Consider the following 17,080-nt stretch of genomic DNA (forward strand, 5'->3'; position numbering starts at 1 on the left):
TGACTTACAATTTCTGGAATATTTTCCTATTGCTAAGCCTCCACTGCATAAAACCTATGAGAAAACCTGGAGAATAAGCATCTTATAAAATATAAGTCGTATACAGAACAAATGGAAATCCAGCATGAGGTTCAGAATTACTTCCAGAATACTAACAGTCACTAGCTGAAAGATAAGACCTCTTAGAATACAGACAAACCCTGGCCTTCAGAACTTCACCATGTATTTTAGATTCATGAGTTTGCCATTTAACTTCCTCTGGGTAACACTAGGCAAAAAGTGGTAATTTTAAGTACAGAAGTAGGAGAGAAACAAGATTGAAGCATACTGCAGCATCAAGCTGATAAGAAACTCAACTAAACTTTACTTGAATACAGATAAATTATTGAATAAAGAATATTATCTGCTGCACAGCTATGTTAGCGGATGCTTAACACATCCTTAAAAGGCACCCAAGAAGAACGGGTACATGAGGTATCTTTATGAAACTGACCCAGAACCAGCTTAACCAGGAGCACCCCATCCCTAGGAACAGCTCAAAGGACCTTAGAAGAGATTAGCTGTCTCATTTCAACACTATTCCACATTCTCCATCTCACCAAGGTCAAGCAGGATGCTACAGAATTTCCCAGGCAATGCCATTACCCAGTGGAATTGGCAAAACTGTCAGTTTAAAAGCCTAGATTTGGCAAGGTAAGAAAATTAATCTTAATTCAATAGATATCAAAAGCAGTTCATCTAGGTAAAAAACAACCAAAAAAAACCCAGAAAAACCCAAAACACCAACCCCCCCCCAAAAAAAAAACCCAAAACTAACCCCAAACAAACAAAACAAAAATACAACAAAACCTCCCCAAACACCTGACATCAATGACTGAACACCAGCTTGCTGAAGTTGTTAATTATCCAAAACTCAGTAATATCCTATGGGATTAGAATGCTCTATGTTCCACGTGCTTGGGTGCCAAGTTTTGCAGTAAAGGAAGACAGTTCTTATAAACTATGCTATAATAAGCTAAATCAAAATTTGCAGGAGAAATTAATAGTAGGTCTTATTTCTATCCAGGAAAAAGTAACTAATTTATTTTGTACTGTAAGTTTTCTCATAACGATTCTCATTGATCCCACAGTCCACACTTGTATTGTCACTCACTCATTTATCTTACTGCAACCATGCCACCTCCACATAGGTGGGACTTTTGGTTACAAGAGAAGCCACTTTTAAAAAGCTCTTCTTGGTGTATAGCTACTGCTTCTTCCTTCTCAGAGTTGCTACAAGTTAAAAGGAACATTAAACAAGAAGAATTTATTTTTTTTGTAGAGTGCCAGAGGTTCTCAAACTAATCCTCACATTCAAAATCACAAGGCTATGCATTATTCCAACAGTCATTTGGAAAGGCTTTTCACCTTGTTAGGAAGGAAAAACACAGAATTCCAAATCTTCAAAATATGAAGCAAAGGCTCTTTCAAGCAAAAGCAGTTAAGATTCATGATTTCCAAGCCTAATTGTAGCACCCTAGCTGCCAAAAAAAACTGTCTCCAACTTTCCCTTGCCAGTAATATTGCTGTCAAGCTTTAATAATAGCATGAAGCAAAGAATTACTGTCCAGAATCCTAAGCAGAACAAATAAATTTATCTGAAGTTTTAAATAAAGAAAGTTTATGTACTTTGGGAACCGTCTAAGATGAATTAACATTACATAACATTTTCACTAACACAGTTTCACTTTTCAAAATTAAAGTCAGATTTATTCAACATTAAGTGCAACAACACATCAGAAATCAATATCCACTTATAAAATAAAGCAAAGTAACATGAATAAACACAGGAAAATACCGTCTGAGACTCTCCAAGCAGGACATTTCTCATAAGACTTGAAAAAAATCTTTATATGCAGACTCAATTCTCAAAAACTCAGTTTTTTTCCAGTTGTAAAGCAATATATAGCTAATGGGAGGTAAACTAGAAAGGGTAATGAAATGCATCATGCTGTACACCACCAAAGAAATACTCCAACTGCATTAACAACATGCAGTAGATGAGGTTAAAAGCAAGTACAGTGTGTATATATTAGAGAGACAGAAACTAGTCAGTCTGAGGGCTTTGTTTCTTATTTCAGTTCAACCCATGAAAACAAACAGAAGCTAAGAGCAAACAAAGGAAGAACAGAATCTGCAAGGAGAACAACATCTCTTCCCAGAACAGTAAAGAATCTTAAGTAAGATTTAAATTGTGCACATATTTACTTGTCTTGGTCCTTTTCTTGCCTCGTCATTGAAACATACCTAGATCCAATGACTGGCTTTATGCAAATATTTACATTTTTATGAAGCTGTAATTAAACAAAACAATGCAAGTCATTCAAATTCTGCTAATTCTAATATTTTTAGTCAGGCATTAATATGCCGAACACTCACTACAACTCAATGTTATTTAAATTAAAAAATAAAAACGAAGCAAGACGTCTCCCAGATCGCCTTGCTGAAATGTAGGGTATTTTAATTATTTCTGTTGCTTGGAGGACAGCAATGTGAAAATACACATGCTACCCAATTCAATTCAATAAGAACTATTTAACCTATTCTTTTAGGCAAAAAGCGGGATCTTTGTTGGTTCTAGTCAGTTCACAGCCTGAACAGATTTCTCTTGCCAATCTTTACTATTTTTAACAGCATTTTTTTAAACAAACCCCCAAGATCTCCTATAGCTTTTGTCAGTTATTGAAAAGCAAGCAAGCATAGCGCACATGCAAGTTTTTAGAATTGGATAGCCAAATATAATTAAATACAAGGTTTCAAGCAGTAAGTACATCTACATTCCCCTTGGGAGACTCGGTCTTACTGGGAGATGGATTTGAAAACTGATAAAGAACAGAGGATACCTGGTTCACTTCAGAACTTCTCTGCCTTCCACGTGAAGATTTCCATAACCCATTCTACCACCTAACAAGCTAATAAGCTAGTACAAATATTCAATATTTTAATTCATTTTGGTAAGAACGGACCGATGGCTGACAACTGAAGACTGACTTCTGTAGGGCTGGACATACTGACCTTAATTTTAAATTAATTCAAGTCTAAAAGCAATTGTGCAGCATCAAGTTAAGATACAAATTTAAAAAAATTAAGGAGAATTTAAGGATAACTTTACCACTCATACACAAATTGCACCGGTCAATGCTGTACCTAGTTCAACTGAACTACAGCAGTGTTTAACAACTAGTTATCCAAACATGATCTAGTCTTTAAAAAGCAAATATCTACCACTTATCTGTAAGTAATTCTCAGCTAAAAAAAACCCCCCTGTATTCTAAACATGAATACCAGTACCTGTTTATTTTTTTAACAGTAGAGGGATCACAAAGAACTGAGTTCAATTAAAATAAAAGGAACACAGAGGATAAAGTCTTAATTCCAATGTCTTTAGCACTTACTAAACCAAAATCCACTTTCAAACACATTACTGCAATCATTATCTGAAACTGCTCTGAGGTCTGGCAATCACGTAAGTTAGTGCTGTAACTACCAAATTTAATGCTGGGTCAAAAATGCATTAGAAATATGAAGGTAATGAATGCCCTGCAGAGTGCGTCTCTGCAGATGCACTTCTTTAGCATCTAAAGAAGGAAGATTTTTTCTTAGATAAAGAGATCCTAATCTGAAAGCTTTGAGATTGAATGTACCTCTTATCTCCAGCAATGTAATTTGTCAACATTCCTTAGCCTTCTGACTTAGGAGCAGATGAAATACCTTTAAACTCTTTTTCATCTTCTGCAATGAGCAAGAATAATTACTTTTTACCCTGCTCGAATGTGCTTTCCATAACATGTAAGCAGAGATCAACCTTCCCACTTTCATTTCAGTGAAACATTAAATACACAGAACACACACACAATTTAGTAAACTTGAGACTCAAAGTTGTAGAGGAAAAAAGGCAACAAAAATCCATTTTATTTCTGAAAGACTGAAGTGGACTGACAAGTACTGCCATCTCACTTAAGTAGTGTCAGATGCAAGAACAACTGGGAATAACAGTTTAAAGGTTAATATGGTTACAATTTATATGAAGCAGTGCTTTATGCAAGAGAGCAGTAATTGGAGTTTCAGATCAGCACCATCTCTACAGGCCTTGAAGGGAAAGCTATCTGTTGAAAATGCGTATGACACTGCTGAACTGCTACTGAAGCCTCAAAGAATGGTTATCCAAACATTTACATGCAGTCAAACTCTACTGGCAAAAGCCTTTTTGGTTACTGGTTAGACCAACATCCATGTTTAAGTCACTAGTAGAAAACTTTACCAGCATTTGGAATCAAACAGCCTTGGTAGGCTTCACCATTATTCAATGAAGATGCAACATCCAGGATCAAAATGCCTACAGCAATTCAGAGCAGTGTCTCAAATATGAGACAGTAATGCATCACTTCAGTCAGTGCAACTGGAATAGGTTAGAAAACTGTATTCACCTTACTTAACATACTGTATAAAGAGGTAAGCAAATAAAGAGGTCCAAGAACCAGTAATTCCTCTATTTCGCTTTTAAAAAAGTAATTTTTTTAAATTTTTTTTTTAGAGTTCAGCATTGAGTTTATTTACATTCTTCTCCCCTGCTTGGAAGTAAATAAAATTAAATGCTTCTTTGCATACATGGTAAAATTAAGGTAGGAATCCCTCTCCAGCAACCTACCTTGGAAATAGAATGAAACTATCTTGAAAAACTGGTGGTATGAGAAATGCTAATTAGAGCACGTCTCTCTCCTGTGCATGCTGTTTTCCCATATATCAGGAAGCAAAAAGGCAAAATCTTGAAAGCTTCAGTTTCTAATTAATTTTATCTTTTGGGGCTTTTGATAAGTCATAAGTTAATGCCTAACTCAAGCTGGTATCCATAAATATCATAAGAAAACTGAAGTCAAGTATCCTTGGCTTCACCACCTCCAAGGCTTCCAAATGAGGAATGGTATTCTTACTATAACATGGTTACCTTGACTGTGACGGAGAATCATCCCTCTTTCAGCAAGCTTCCCATCAGAAAGAGGAGGGTAATGTGCTACCTAGGTACCAGTGAAATGGGAAAAGAAAAGTTGACATATGCCTGCAATTGCCAATGAGCAATTTTAAATTCCATCACTAAGCAGGGAAAAAGAATCAAGAGTTTTAATCTCAAAGTCCAATGTAAGCTGGAAAAAAGCATTCCTCACAGCAACCAGAAATGCCTTTCCTAAGGTTTTCATGCTGTAAGTGTCACATAGCTTTAGCAAGAATTGTGGGAAGTTTTGGGTTTGTTCAGTTTTGGAAGAACTGTTGGGCTTTTTTCCTTCTTCTTTATGCAGAACCACATGTTTGACACTTCCTCTTTTTACAAGTGAAAGACTTAAATGGGAACCTCTTCAGAGAGAAGCCTTTTAGGTAGTTTCCACAAAGGGGCTGCTGTCCTGACAAAGGACTCTTAACAAAACATTTAAGAAAGCAAAGATCATCTTCTCACATTTTCTCACTTCTGAGATGTTGATATATGCCAGGTACTTCAGCATTAAGACCGGATTTGATGTTTGCCAGTGAGGATCTGCCTTAGAGTCAGCACTCTCAATAAAACTTAGCAAAAGCACGCTAACAGTTTGAAGACGAGCATTTCTACAGTAGCCATAGTAGTAGCAGTGCAAGTCACTTACTTAGACTGTGGACAAATTTACATGGCAAGATGTGCAAGGGGTCTATTAAAATAATTAAAAACCCCACCTCTATGAAATTAAAATTACAGCTTGTGCTCTAACATACAATACTCATCATTTCTGATCTTATTAACTTAAGCTTTTAGTTCTATAATCTTTATTAAGTAGAAGCTGTAAAGGTACAGGACAGCTGGTGATAAACTGAGTGCCGAGAGCAGTCTGTGCCCCAACGGTTTGCCATTTTGAAGTAAAAATCTATCATTATGATAATCTCATCCAATTTGTTTGTGCAATGCCATGACTTCTTTTTTTCTCAAAAGACAGTTATTTTGTGCATTTTAAAAAGATACTTAACGTTTAAACTCACAGCAAACACAGAGTCCACCATCTCCTCTATTTCAATTTTTAGTTATACTTACTACAGAAAAACGGAATTTGTCTCTTTTGGCTCCTCAGCTTGCCTGACTTTGGATTAAAAAGTACTGTGCTCTGCTCCTCAGTACCAGATAGTTTTTTCCCCATGTGTAAATATTTACTCTCCAGTATCAAAATGTTGCTTCATCTTCTTTGGTAATGATAGAGACAGAGTTCCTCAAACCTCACACTGCAAGATCTCCTATGCAGCCACAGATCTTACTTTAAACTCAACTACGGCTACAGCCTTCTCACGGGCAGATATCAAAATTGAACATTTTTCTGGTAGTAGTCTTCTTCACACTGTCTGGGAGTCAAAATAAGTTCCCTACCTTAATGTATTTTTTTTTCCCTTTGTACATGGTTCAAGTACTTTATCAGGCTTTTAACTACAACTCTGAAGTCATTTTGCATCACTGTGGCTTTCTGTCTACCATGTAGAGTGTACATTTTCTGTTCAAGGAGACCATTATTACCTATGATGACTGTTCAATGATTCTCTGATGATTCAGAGAATAATGGAACAATATAATATTCTCATTATTTCATATTTTGCCATTTTTTCTCTTCTCCAAACTTTACCAGTTGATTCCTCCTATACTTTTCTGTATAGATGACATACAATCATTTTTTGTTAGACAGTAAAACTCTGGATTCTTTCTGTTCTCAAGGATTTAATCAACGTACCAGGACTTTTAAGGTCCTTGCACATGTAATGTGTCCATCCCATTTTCTAACTCTTCTAACCGTTTCAATAGCCACAGTAAATGCTTCTGTTAACATCACTACCACTTTTTGAGGACAGAACTAACACATTGGTTACGTACAGTGGAACCTAAATAGAAAATTATAGAAAATACATGTATTTCTTGATTTCGATTAGCTACAGGTTTTGAAGGCTCCTTACTAGGAAAAAAAAATTAGGCAGTCAGTGAATTAATTCTTTCATACAGTACAGCATGTACATATTGGAAAGAAGTGAGCCCCTAATTACAGGTCCCTGGCAGTGGCACCTGTTACTGAGGCAATCAGAATACCCCTATGGAAGAGCTGAAATTATTTAGTCATCACTGGGTAAATTGCTTGTGTTCACTAAAGCAAGAAGTATTTCTTTGGAATGTACCTCAAAAGAATTTCCTGCTTAGTATTAATATTTTCAGACAAACTGAATAAAAGGCACTGTTACTCAAGCAGTACATTTGTTGTCTCCAACTGTTTAAAAAAAATAAAAATGTTTTCGAACAACTAGCTACTGTTGCCCTAAGAAGGCTTCCTTGTTACCTTGTATTTCATCTCTCCCTACAAAAGCTTAACATAAAAACTGCTTTTATGTGAAGCTTTCTGAGTCTCACCTTTATATCTATCTTTATATCTAAAATTATGAGTTAGTATACCAGTATGCATTATAAAATTATACCATTTACTTCAGACATGTCTGAACAGCTAAGTCTTCAAACTATACAAAAATAAAGTGTAGGAAATCTTACAAAAGGAGGACATTAAGACATTAATAGCTAATCCAAAAAATATAACAACAACTTATACACAGCAGTCAGCATAAGCAATATAGCCTACAACAGCTTTCAATTAACAGGACCTCTGAAACAAGCATCAGCTAAAATTGGAACATTCCCAAGCACAACAATGTTTCCAATTCATCTTTACCACAGTACAAACTTTCACGAACCAAATGTCCATTGTCTGCCAGTCTGTAAACAAAAGCTACTATCGTCCCTTCTCATTTTAAGAGAGTGAATATTTTCAGTCCTCAGTCAAGTTTTATATCCATCACTTGCATAAGGAATCAAGAGCCTCTTCTCTTGTATACATTACTCTTTTTTTTTTGTCATACAGCCTGCAGTGAAGTAAAATCACAGTGAAAGTCCTGGGAAAAACATGATCTTTACAGCAGGACTTGAACCATTCTAATAATAAATGAATCTAACAAAGCTTCCCATAATAAAAGCATGGCATTTCCATTTCCAGAAATCAAGTCAATTAGAAATCCTAAGTTCTACTTAAAAACCCCAAAAGATCTAAAAGTGGAAAGATTCATCTTCTCAGTCAAATACAAGTCTTTCAGTTTCACTTGCAGAGAGACTTTTCCAGTCTGTAAAACAGTAGTGCAATTCAATTAGTTCTACTTCTTTTATTTTTCTTAAAGTCCAGTAGATAAGTGTCCTAACTCTATGGAAAGATAGGAAGATGCTCCAGTAAACAAGAAACTTTGGCAGCCCAGGAAGGCTTACTAGTCCATTAAAGCTTAGAAGTCCAAAGTGGCTTAAAATGGTTTATGAATAAACTAAAAAAAACAAAACAAAAAAACCAAAAAAACTCAACAAAAACAAAAAACCCCAAACCAACAAAACAAAATAATACAGTAATTAAAAAAAACTAAAAAAAGAGACAAACTAAAAAAGAAATAAATAGGCAGAAATGAATGTAAACTGTCTGAACTTTTTAATGATTTCTCATTGACAGCTGGCACGACCTTTGACAGTACAGTCAGTTAAATATAGTTGACCTACAGAGCATTCCATTAGGGCATCCAGTCTGGAATGCTCAAATGGAATTACATTCTTAAAGAGTTAAAAAACAGAGTTCTTATAACATTACTATAGGTTTCTCCTGCCCACCTCACTTAGACTTCTTCTTAAAGAGACTTTTTATTTTTGATGGCTTTTTGTTTTTTTCACCATTTTGGTACAGGTCCTGTGGGATGCTACTTATCCTAGGGACAGAAGCAGCTTCATGGCTGGGTTTACTATCACTGCTGGCTGAAGAGCATGAGGTGTGCCGAGGCTTTGCGACTGGGATCCCAGTTGAAAGCTGGTTCATGCTGCAGGACTTCTCCAGGATTCCATTATAAACTTTGCTTGCAGGACTAAAGATCATGCTCTTAGTTTCTGCCATGCCTACACAGTCAGGAGAGCCCCTAGAAATATCTGCAGTTAGAGAAGAGGAGTCTCCTGTAGATGATTCCTCCAGTGAGAATTCTTCCGGGGATACTTTCTGAGGAGAAGGTGTCTGGTACATCTCAAGACTTGCTGGAGGAGACTGCTTCCTTCCAATGGATGAATTTAAGGAGTCACATTCCGAACCTGTTTCCTGTACTTCCCTGAGTCAGAGCAAAGAGAGGAGAAAACATGATGAAACTACTATTTCCGTCACGCTGTTAAAAAGGAAATTAACTTAGAATCAATAACGTTAGTCTAAAAGCACCACCCACACCTTTCCTTAGTAGTTAATTAATAAAAAAACCCATTAAGTTAAACATTTTAACTTACAACTTGCATTACATCATTTTATTAACTTAAGACAATTAATTCAGGTGATCTTGTTTTTGTGGGCAGCAGCATCTGCCCAGAATCAGTTATCTGTATCTCACTTCAAAGAACAAAAACTATCTTTCTGGCACATGAAGTCAGAAAAGTTATGAAATGAAAGGAGGAGATTTAAGCCTATCACATACAGAAAGTTTCTTCAGGACAAGTGTCCCTACCTTTCAACAAGCTCATTTGCTCCTTCCAAAAGGAATTTAACCTTTTCCTATGAGGCCATGTAACAAGAGTAGGTACACGCTCAACATGCTGTAAGAATTGTGTTACCATCCATCTTCTCTTCGCCCAGTAGCTGACATTGCTTTTGATCCTAGTTTCAGATGTAAAAGCCAGTAACATATTGCAATGGAGAATCAGGGTTAGTTCAGTGCACCCTGGATTGTAACATTACTTAACTGTCTATGACATGTTAGCTATTTACATACACATCTCAGACAAGAACTCTCTCGGTTCCATGTGGACTATATTAATTTACATTATCCTTCAGATTACTTTTAACTTTTGGCTTGGTTCAACCTCTAATTCTAAACCATTAGTCTCAAATAAGCCTATCAGAGTTCCACGTGCTCTTTGCTAATCTCCATACCATTGTTTATCAGCAGAGAAGTAAATGGCTTCCTCCTCCTCTTCAGTTCGATAAAGAGCTGGGCAGCTTGACACAGAAAGGATGTCAGGGTCAGGGGAGTGCAAAGCATGCTGAGACTGTGGAGATGATGGTACAACATTGCGTCTTGATCGACACAAGCTACTGCTTCTTGCCAGTGTGCTGGGAGGTTTTACAATGGACCCTGAGGCAAAGAAAAAGCAAACCAAAACCCTCCAAGTGACATTGATGTTAACAATATCTACTCTGAAGACTAAATAGCAGATATCTGACATTGCTCAATTGTTAAGAGGGAAGAAAGACTAGCATCACCTTATACATTCTGTGATTAGATGAAGCAGCTAATCAAGATGCAAATGCAGCAGTTTTGTACCTGCCAAATATTACGCCGACCACCAAAGCTCTGGCTCAGCATGCTCTCTTGAGAACAAAGAGAAAGAGTCTACTGAAACTTCTGTCCCTTTATAAACTAAAAATAGCAGTGCTGAAAATAGTATGTTACACAATACCCTGTATTTTACTTGTGTGGCAATTTGGAGCTTAAAAGAATATATAAAAGTTTTGTATCTTAGGTATACATAACCAAACAGCCAACTGAAACACACTGCATTAGCTGAAAGTTATGTTAGACATGGAAGACTAATTGTATATATACACACCTTTATAGAAAATAGGTAATTCAATGTCATTTTAAGCTCAAAATTTCCAATTTGGTAACACATTCTTTTGCCAGGTTAACTATGAATTTCCAGAAACAAAAATACTAATAACAGGTGGAGACAGCAAACTAAGTGACAAACTAAAATGTTCCTAATCCAATTCCTCCTTCAAAAGATGATTAGGCAGCAACACTTCTATGTAAATAAACCTACAGACCTGTTTTCAGGCTAGCTGTTACAAGCTTCAGGATTTCTCATATCCCTCCTCAAACTGTCCCACAAAATGCATCACTGTGTAGTTAAGACAGAGCATCCCCTTACGGATATTCAAAACATTTACCAAATACAATGCACTAAAAACAAAACAAAAACACCAAAAAAAACAAAAACAAAACAAAGAAACAAAAACAAAACAAAGAAACAAAAACAAAACAAAGAAACAAAAACAAAACAAAGAAACAAAAACAAAACAAAGAAACAAAAACAAAACAAAGAAACAAAAACAAAACAAAGAAACAAAAACAAAACAAAGAAACAAAAACAAAACAAAGAAACAAAAACAAAACAAAGAAACAAAAAAAAACAAAAACAAAGACCACCACCAAAAAAAACACCCTATTTTTGTAGACAAGGATGTCTAGGCTGACAAAATGCATTTTATTTTTTAAGATGCCAGTTCAACAACAGGTAAATGACAGTTTCCCTTCCTGGAACCTCAGAAAAGATTGAGCTGTCATTCTGCTTTTAGTGCAGGAAATCACAACTTTCAGAAAACAGCAAGTAACTGCACCTTTGCAAACACTCAGACTTTTCTTTCCTGCCGGGCTGAAAAGAAAGGTTTGTAAGTTCCAAGATGACAGTTGCCATGTAACACAAACTTCTGATTTTACTTTTGATGAACTCTCTACTGACCTGAAAAGCAGGTCTTGGCAGCTCAAAAATAAGCTTGTGTCATTACAAAAATATTACTAAAAAAAGCAAATGTGAACTGAGATAAGAGGATTCCCTTTAGGAAAATTGTACTGTGTGTCCAGGTAAAGCATATGCCATCGTACTCACTGGTGTAAAAAATAACAAGTGAATCAGTGAATTTTGAGAGACATTACAAGCCCGTTGGTTTCCTGTAGGTGTATATACATGGGATTATGAAGGTTTCAGCTATGACAATTTAACATCTAGAATTTTCTAGTACAAATGAAACTCACTAAATCAAGGAATGTGCTGAATCGTTATCAGTCAATGGAAAAGCAGAAGTTTCACCTTCTCATAATAACTTCGTTCTGGTCTCGTACATCTATTTCTTTATCTCATTTTGCTCTTCAGCTCAGGATTGATTAAAGAGATCTAGTACTAGACACCATTTTAGCCTATCATCCCAATTGCTGCAGCACAAAGAAGCTGTCTGGCAGACTTCAAATTTTGTCAGTCTTAAGAGATCAAAGGATGCTGGGACAAGGTAACGGCCCAGTTTAGGTAAAAAGACTGACACAGTCCTACTCATAACCAACCTGTCTGCACACTGCATTCTGCCTGAATTCACACTGAAGATGACTAGAGAGACAGTATTTTCTAAAAGTGATCAGAACTTGCAGTAATTAGTGTTGCAAAGGGATTAATGAAGTTTTCAATGTGGCCTGTAGAAAAAAGGTTGCTACATTCAGAAGAAAAATGTGTGCACAAGACATACTAAATGAAACCAGCAAAGTGGCAGCTATTCTCCTTATGGCATTTTAAAGTATAGATCTAGTTTCTTCTGAGAATTCCAGCCCTGGAAGAAAAATATATACATATGACAAAGTTTTCTTCCCTACTCATTTCTCAGCTTGATATTGCTTGTTTGAATAGCTACATGGGAGCTCATCTTATTGATTTGCCTCTAGAGTCCAGTTAATCACAACTTCCATGAAATAAGCTCTTGTATTGATGCAATGATTTAAGACACAAGGGTGGTCTGAATCCCCAGTGTATTTTTTTTTTATCATAGTATAACCAAAGCTGGATATCCCTCCCTCCAGCACTCGGCCTCTCTGCCTCATATTCAAACAACCAAACAGAAACATTCTGCCTGAAAGCTTCCCTTGGACAACAAGATTTTGTTCCAGCCACTAAAGAATGTTTGAAAAGCTATGTAGCATGCAGCCTCTCAAAGGGTGTGATTTTCCTAGTAGTTCAAGGGACCCTAGACTAACTCCATCCGTTCCATCTAAATGAATGTTCTAACAACAAGAAAAAAAAATCAGCATTACTAATTATTTTCTAAGTGGCAATCCAAGTATGACAAGCAGACTTTCAAAACCTAGATACACCCCCCCTCCCCCTTTTCAAAAGCTGGATATGCCCCCCATACCCTCACTGAAACAGAATAAAGGCTTTTTCTTCATGTTGTCTTTATTGCAAAACCCAGTTTTCAGTTTATGCAAATCCCAAAAGATGCATCTGAAATGCTGGATAGAATTTTGGTCCTTTTGACTCTGATGCAATCCTGTTTTATTTCAGCACAGTCCTCCCACCTGACTTTAAAATCCCATGCCTCCACAACTTTTCCTCTTTGTTTTCACTTACCATGAAATTGTGAAACTATTGGAGGAGTATCTTCATCTAAGTCATCAACTCCCCCTGCAATTGGGTAAGGAGGAATGGAAACTCGAGGCATAACTACCCAGCTGTGATCAGAGTAGAGAGAGGAGGTCAAGCTTGGTAGCCCAGAATTGTGTGCTATTTGAAAACCACAAATCTTCTCAATTTGTTGCCATCGATAGAGACGCTCTCGCAAACATGTCGTCAACTCAGAGAGTGCTTTCCTGAAGAGAAGCACACATTAAAATTACATATATTGTTCTTAATAAAGCAAAGCAAATCAAAACAAGTGAAGTAATTCTAGCATACAAGAAGATCCATTAGGACTGTCCAAATTTTAGCACTTTAATATCTTTTAAACTGTTTTACTTAAAAGTTCAAAAACACTAAGACACTAAATTCCGTAACTCTCAAAAAATTCCACTGTTCCAGGAATAAATAATCACAAAAGAATATGCATCCTGGTAATACTCTTACTTTGCTTCAAGGATTTTCTGGTCCACTTCATCTAGGGAAGAGCTGTGTGCAACATGTAATGTTCCAAATACAGTGCTTCTCTTCTTTTTTATCTTTTCTGCCTAAAAAGCAAGATAAAATGGAAGTTTATATACAGAGTTATATACTTAACACAGATGACAAAACATTAGCAACATCGACAGGTAGCAAACAACTCAGAGGAGAAAAGAATTTCCAAATGCTTATCTGAGTAATTTGTATTTACCATTTCATATATTTAGCAACAGATCAGAAATGTCTTTATGTAGCTGAAGAGTAAGAGTTAGTACCTCATCTTTGGCGATTGCTAATTGCATTTCTGCATGCTGTCTTTTGATATTGTAATACTGTACTTCTACTTCATGTGTTAACTGAAGCCACTTCTGCAAAGCTTCAGGAACAGACCAATTACTTCTCAGCTCAAACTCCTTCTCAGCTTTTTTTAAAGCCATGCGAACCTAGCAACCAAAAAGAAATAAAAGTGCCACCAAGAGTATCATTAGTACTGACAGCAAAAGAAAGTGAAATATAAGCATCGTTATACCCCACAGGAACATATTAAGGCTATATAGAGCTTTGGTGTGTGCCAATTGCTGTCAGGAAGGCAGATCAGGCATCTCTGAAATACAGTATATGAATTTTCATGTACTATATGATACTCAAAATTTTTTTCCCATTATATATAGTCCCTAATTTGAAGCTTAAGTATTTTTGTGAGACTGCATTTTTATTCAGTACAATAAATCCAATCTATTGCTACTCAGAAGAATGAGATTAAGCTACTGTCTCTCATCTGATAACAAGATAGAAAAAAAAAAAGCATTTTCGTATATTTTGTTTCATGAATCCAACAACATTATCATAAGCTAATATACAAAGTACATGTCTTTTTATAGTTTCAGGATTATTTTACTAGATAACGGCATGATTGACAGACAATCATTAAGTGGTCTTAGAATTTTTCCATTCAAATCTAGCATTAGATAAATGCTGCTTTAAATACTCATAAGGACCTAATAAAACCAGAACCAATTAAATGTCAACACTAAAATTATAAACAGTTTGCAGATACCTGTACTAACTCTTCCTCTGCATATTTGAGTCTGCTGAGCTCACATTCAGCTCCCTCCCTCAACTCCCTTAGGCGATGAGCTTCCCGTTTTGCATCATTGATCTCATCCATCATTTTGCGCTCCAGATTTTGCTTTTCCACAGCAACATTTCTATTTTCTTCTTGTGCCTTCTCAAGCCTTCACAATTGAACAAAAAAAATACGGGAAAATACACAGCATATTTGTTAAAAGTTGCAGTCCTCAGGAGACGATGGGTCGAGCAACAGGGCAAGAGGCAATGGGCACAAACCAAAACACAAGAACATAAGGAAACACTTTTTCACCATGGTAGTGACTGAGCACTGGTACAGGTTGCCCAGGGAGGTGGTAGAGTCTCCTTCCTTGAACCTGCTCAGTAGCTGCCTGGACATGGTTCTGGGCAACCTGTTCTAGATGATCCTGCTAAAGCAGGTGAGGCTGGACAAGATGACCTCCAGAAGTCCCTTCCAACCTCATTCTTCATCAAAGAGCAGCAATTACACCACGCAATGTGATGTTCATATCAGACAAAACATTTGAACTTACAGGTAAATCTTCTTTAAAGGTCTATGAAGATCAAAATACAAGTCTTTATAGACAATAGAGTTACAGGTGCACCAGAGAAGACTACTAATTATCACACTGCTAAATAAGCAATAGAAAGTAATCAGTCCAGGTCTGTTTCAATCTTAAGAGCTTAAAAACAGGAGAAATTCTAATTTTCATGTATGTAAGTATTCCAAAGTAAACTGTAACTATATGAAAATAACAGTACATGCCTCTAAATATACAGGTAAAAAAGACTGAACCTCAATTCTCTACCTTCATCCTCAAGTTCATATTTCCTGCTAAAATATCCAGGAGCAACTTCTAACCAAAAAAACAAACTGTCACTGAAATCAAAATTTCCATGCAAAATGAAAATTAATAAAATCCAAAGGTAGGTTATGCAAAGAATTTGACTGCAAAAGGTCTGTATTTGTATTTAACCCCAAAACAAAATGACAAATAAACATTAACTTTTTAATTTTTTTATACCTTTCCTGCAAGTCAAGAAGACTTTGCTCTGCTGTTTGGAGGCTTTCTAAGTCCTTCATCATTTTTGTGATATGTTCTCTTGAGGTTCTGTTCTGTGTATATGCAAACCAGCAGCCTCCAAAACCAATAACTATAGAAACTGTTAATATAAAATCCTTCATCCAGTTGTGAGGGGGACCTGTGCAGAGAATAACATGATCATTACTAGTTCACTGATACAGACAACAGGCTATGGACTTCCCTTCCCCCTCCTCTAAAACTTCCCAGCTCAGATTGGTCAGGCTAACTCAGATCAGTCTGCAAAAGTCCAGCCAGATCTGAACTGGCGTGACTTTTGCAGTCATTGACCACTCTTCAAACTGACCACCAAGCTCTGGAAGGGCCTTCTAGTTCAGGAATACCCAGCCTCCACAGTACTACAACTGATCTTAACCGTGTACACACAAGAATGCAGACCACTGGTGATGTGGTAAGGAAATGTCTGCATATGCTAAAATGTGTCAGATTTAGAACTGCTGCATTAAAATTAACTGCATTTAAACTCCAATCTGCACAAAAGACACTGGTATTGGCTTTGCACCACCATCTCCTTTATTCTTCCTTGGGGAAGGTCATCCCCTCATTTCAGCAGCCCAGCTTACACTGTCCAACCTAATTGGGAAGTGAATGTAACATTAGCTATAAATGTAATTTAAACAGTCAAAAACATTTAGAGAACACTTCTTGTGACACAAAAGCCAACATCCATCTGTCAAGTGGGTTGCAATGCAATCTTACACACAGAGGTGGACTTTTGTCCGGATCCCAGCATCTTGATAACCTTTTTTAATTCATTGCCCAGTTCCACAATGCACGCCAAGCAATCCATCAGTACACCCACAAAATAGATAAGCTGTCCTACCTACAGTATCAAGAGTCACAAAGTATTTTCTGTTGAATTCTTACAAATAAGACATAAGGAAAAACTTCACAAAGTTACTAACGTGTGAGAGGTCCAAATAGAACAACATCCAAGGCTTTAAGCTGAAGCTTCTGTCTATGGCTCCGGTCAATTATTTTCAAGTGAGAGATCATGAAAGCATGTTCGTTTACTGCTATCCTGTTAATGATAAAACAAAATGTTACCTATTCCACAAGCTATATTCAAAACCAGTGTATGGGAAGAAATACATCAGTAGTATTTCCCACA

At 36.5% G+C, this 17,080-nt stretch overlaps 1 protein-coding gene across 1 annotated transcript in view; it reads right to left on the reverse strand.

Moving 5' to 3' along the window:
- Positions 1-8,527: 8,527 nt before the first annotated feature.
- Positions 8,528-17,080, reverse strand: part of STIM2 (stromal interaction molecule 2) — a 28,288-nt gene continuing 19,735 nt past the window's right edge. The window contains exons 4-11 of the mRNA XM_010187784.1: positions 16,875-16,990; positions 15,892-16,069; positions 14,835-15,012; positions 14,053-14,220; positions 13,745-13,845; positions 13,253-13,491; positions 10,014-10,215; positions 8,528-9,204 (exon numbers count right to left, since the gene is read on the reverse strand). Coding sequence (XP_010186086.1) covers positions 8,724-9,204; positions 10,014-10,215; positions 13,253-13,491; positions 13,745-13,845; positions 14,053-14,220; positions 14,835-15,012; positions 15,892-16,069; positions 16,875-16,990 — 1,663 coding nt within the window. The 3' untranslated portion in view covers positions 8,528-8,723. The remainder of the gene's footprint in view (positions 9,205-10,013; positions 10,216-13,252; positions 13,492-13,744; positions 13,846-14,052; positions 14,221-14,834; positions 15,013-15,891; positions 16,070-16,874; positions 16,991-17,080) is intronic.

The sequence above is a fragment of the Mesitornis unicolor genome, unplaced genomic scaffold (assembly GCF_000695765.1).
Source record: "Mesitornis unicolor isolate BGI_N332 unplaced genomic scaffold, ASM69576v1 scaffold12757, whole genome shotgun sequence".
NCBI lineage: Eukaryota > Metazoa > Chordata > Aves > Mesitornithiformes > Mesitornithidae > Mesitornis > Mesitornis unicolor.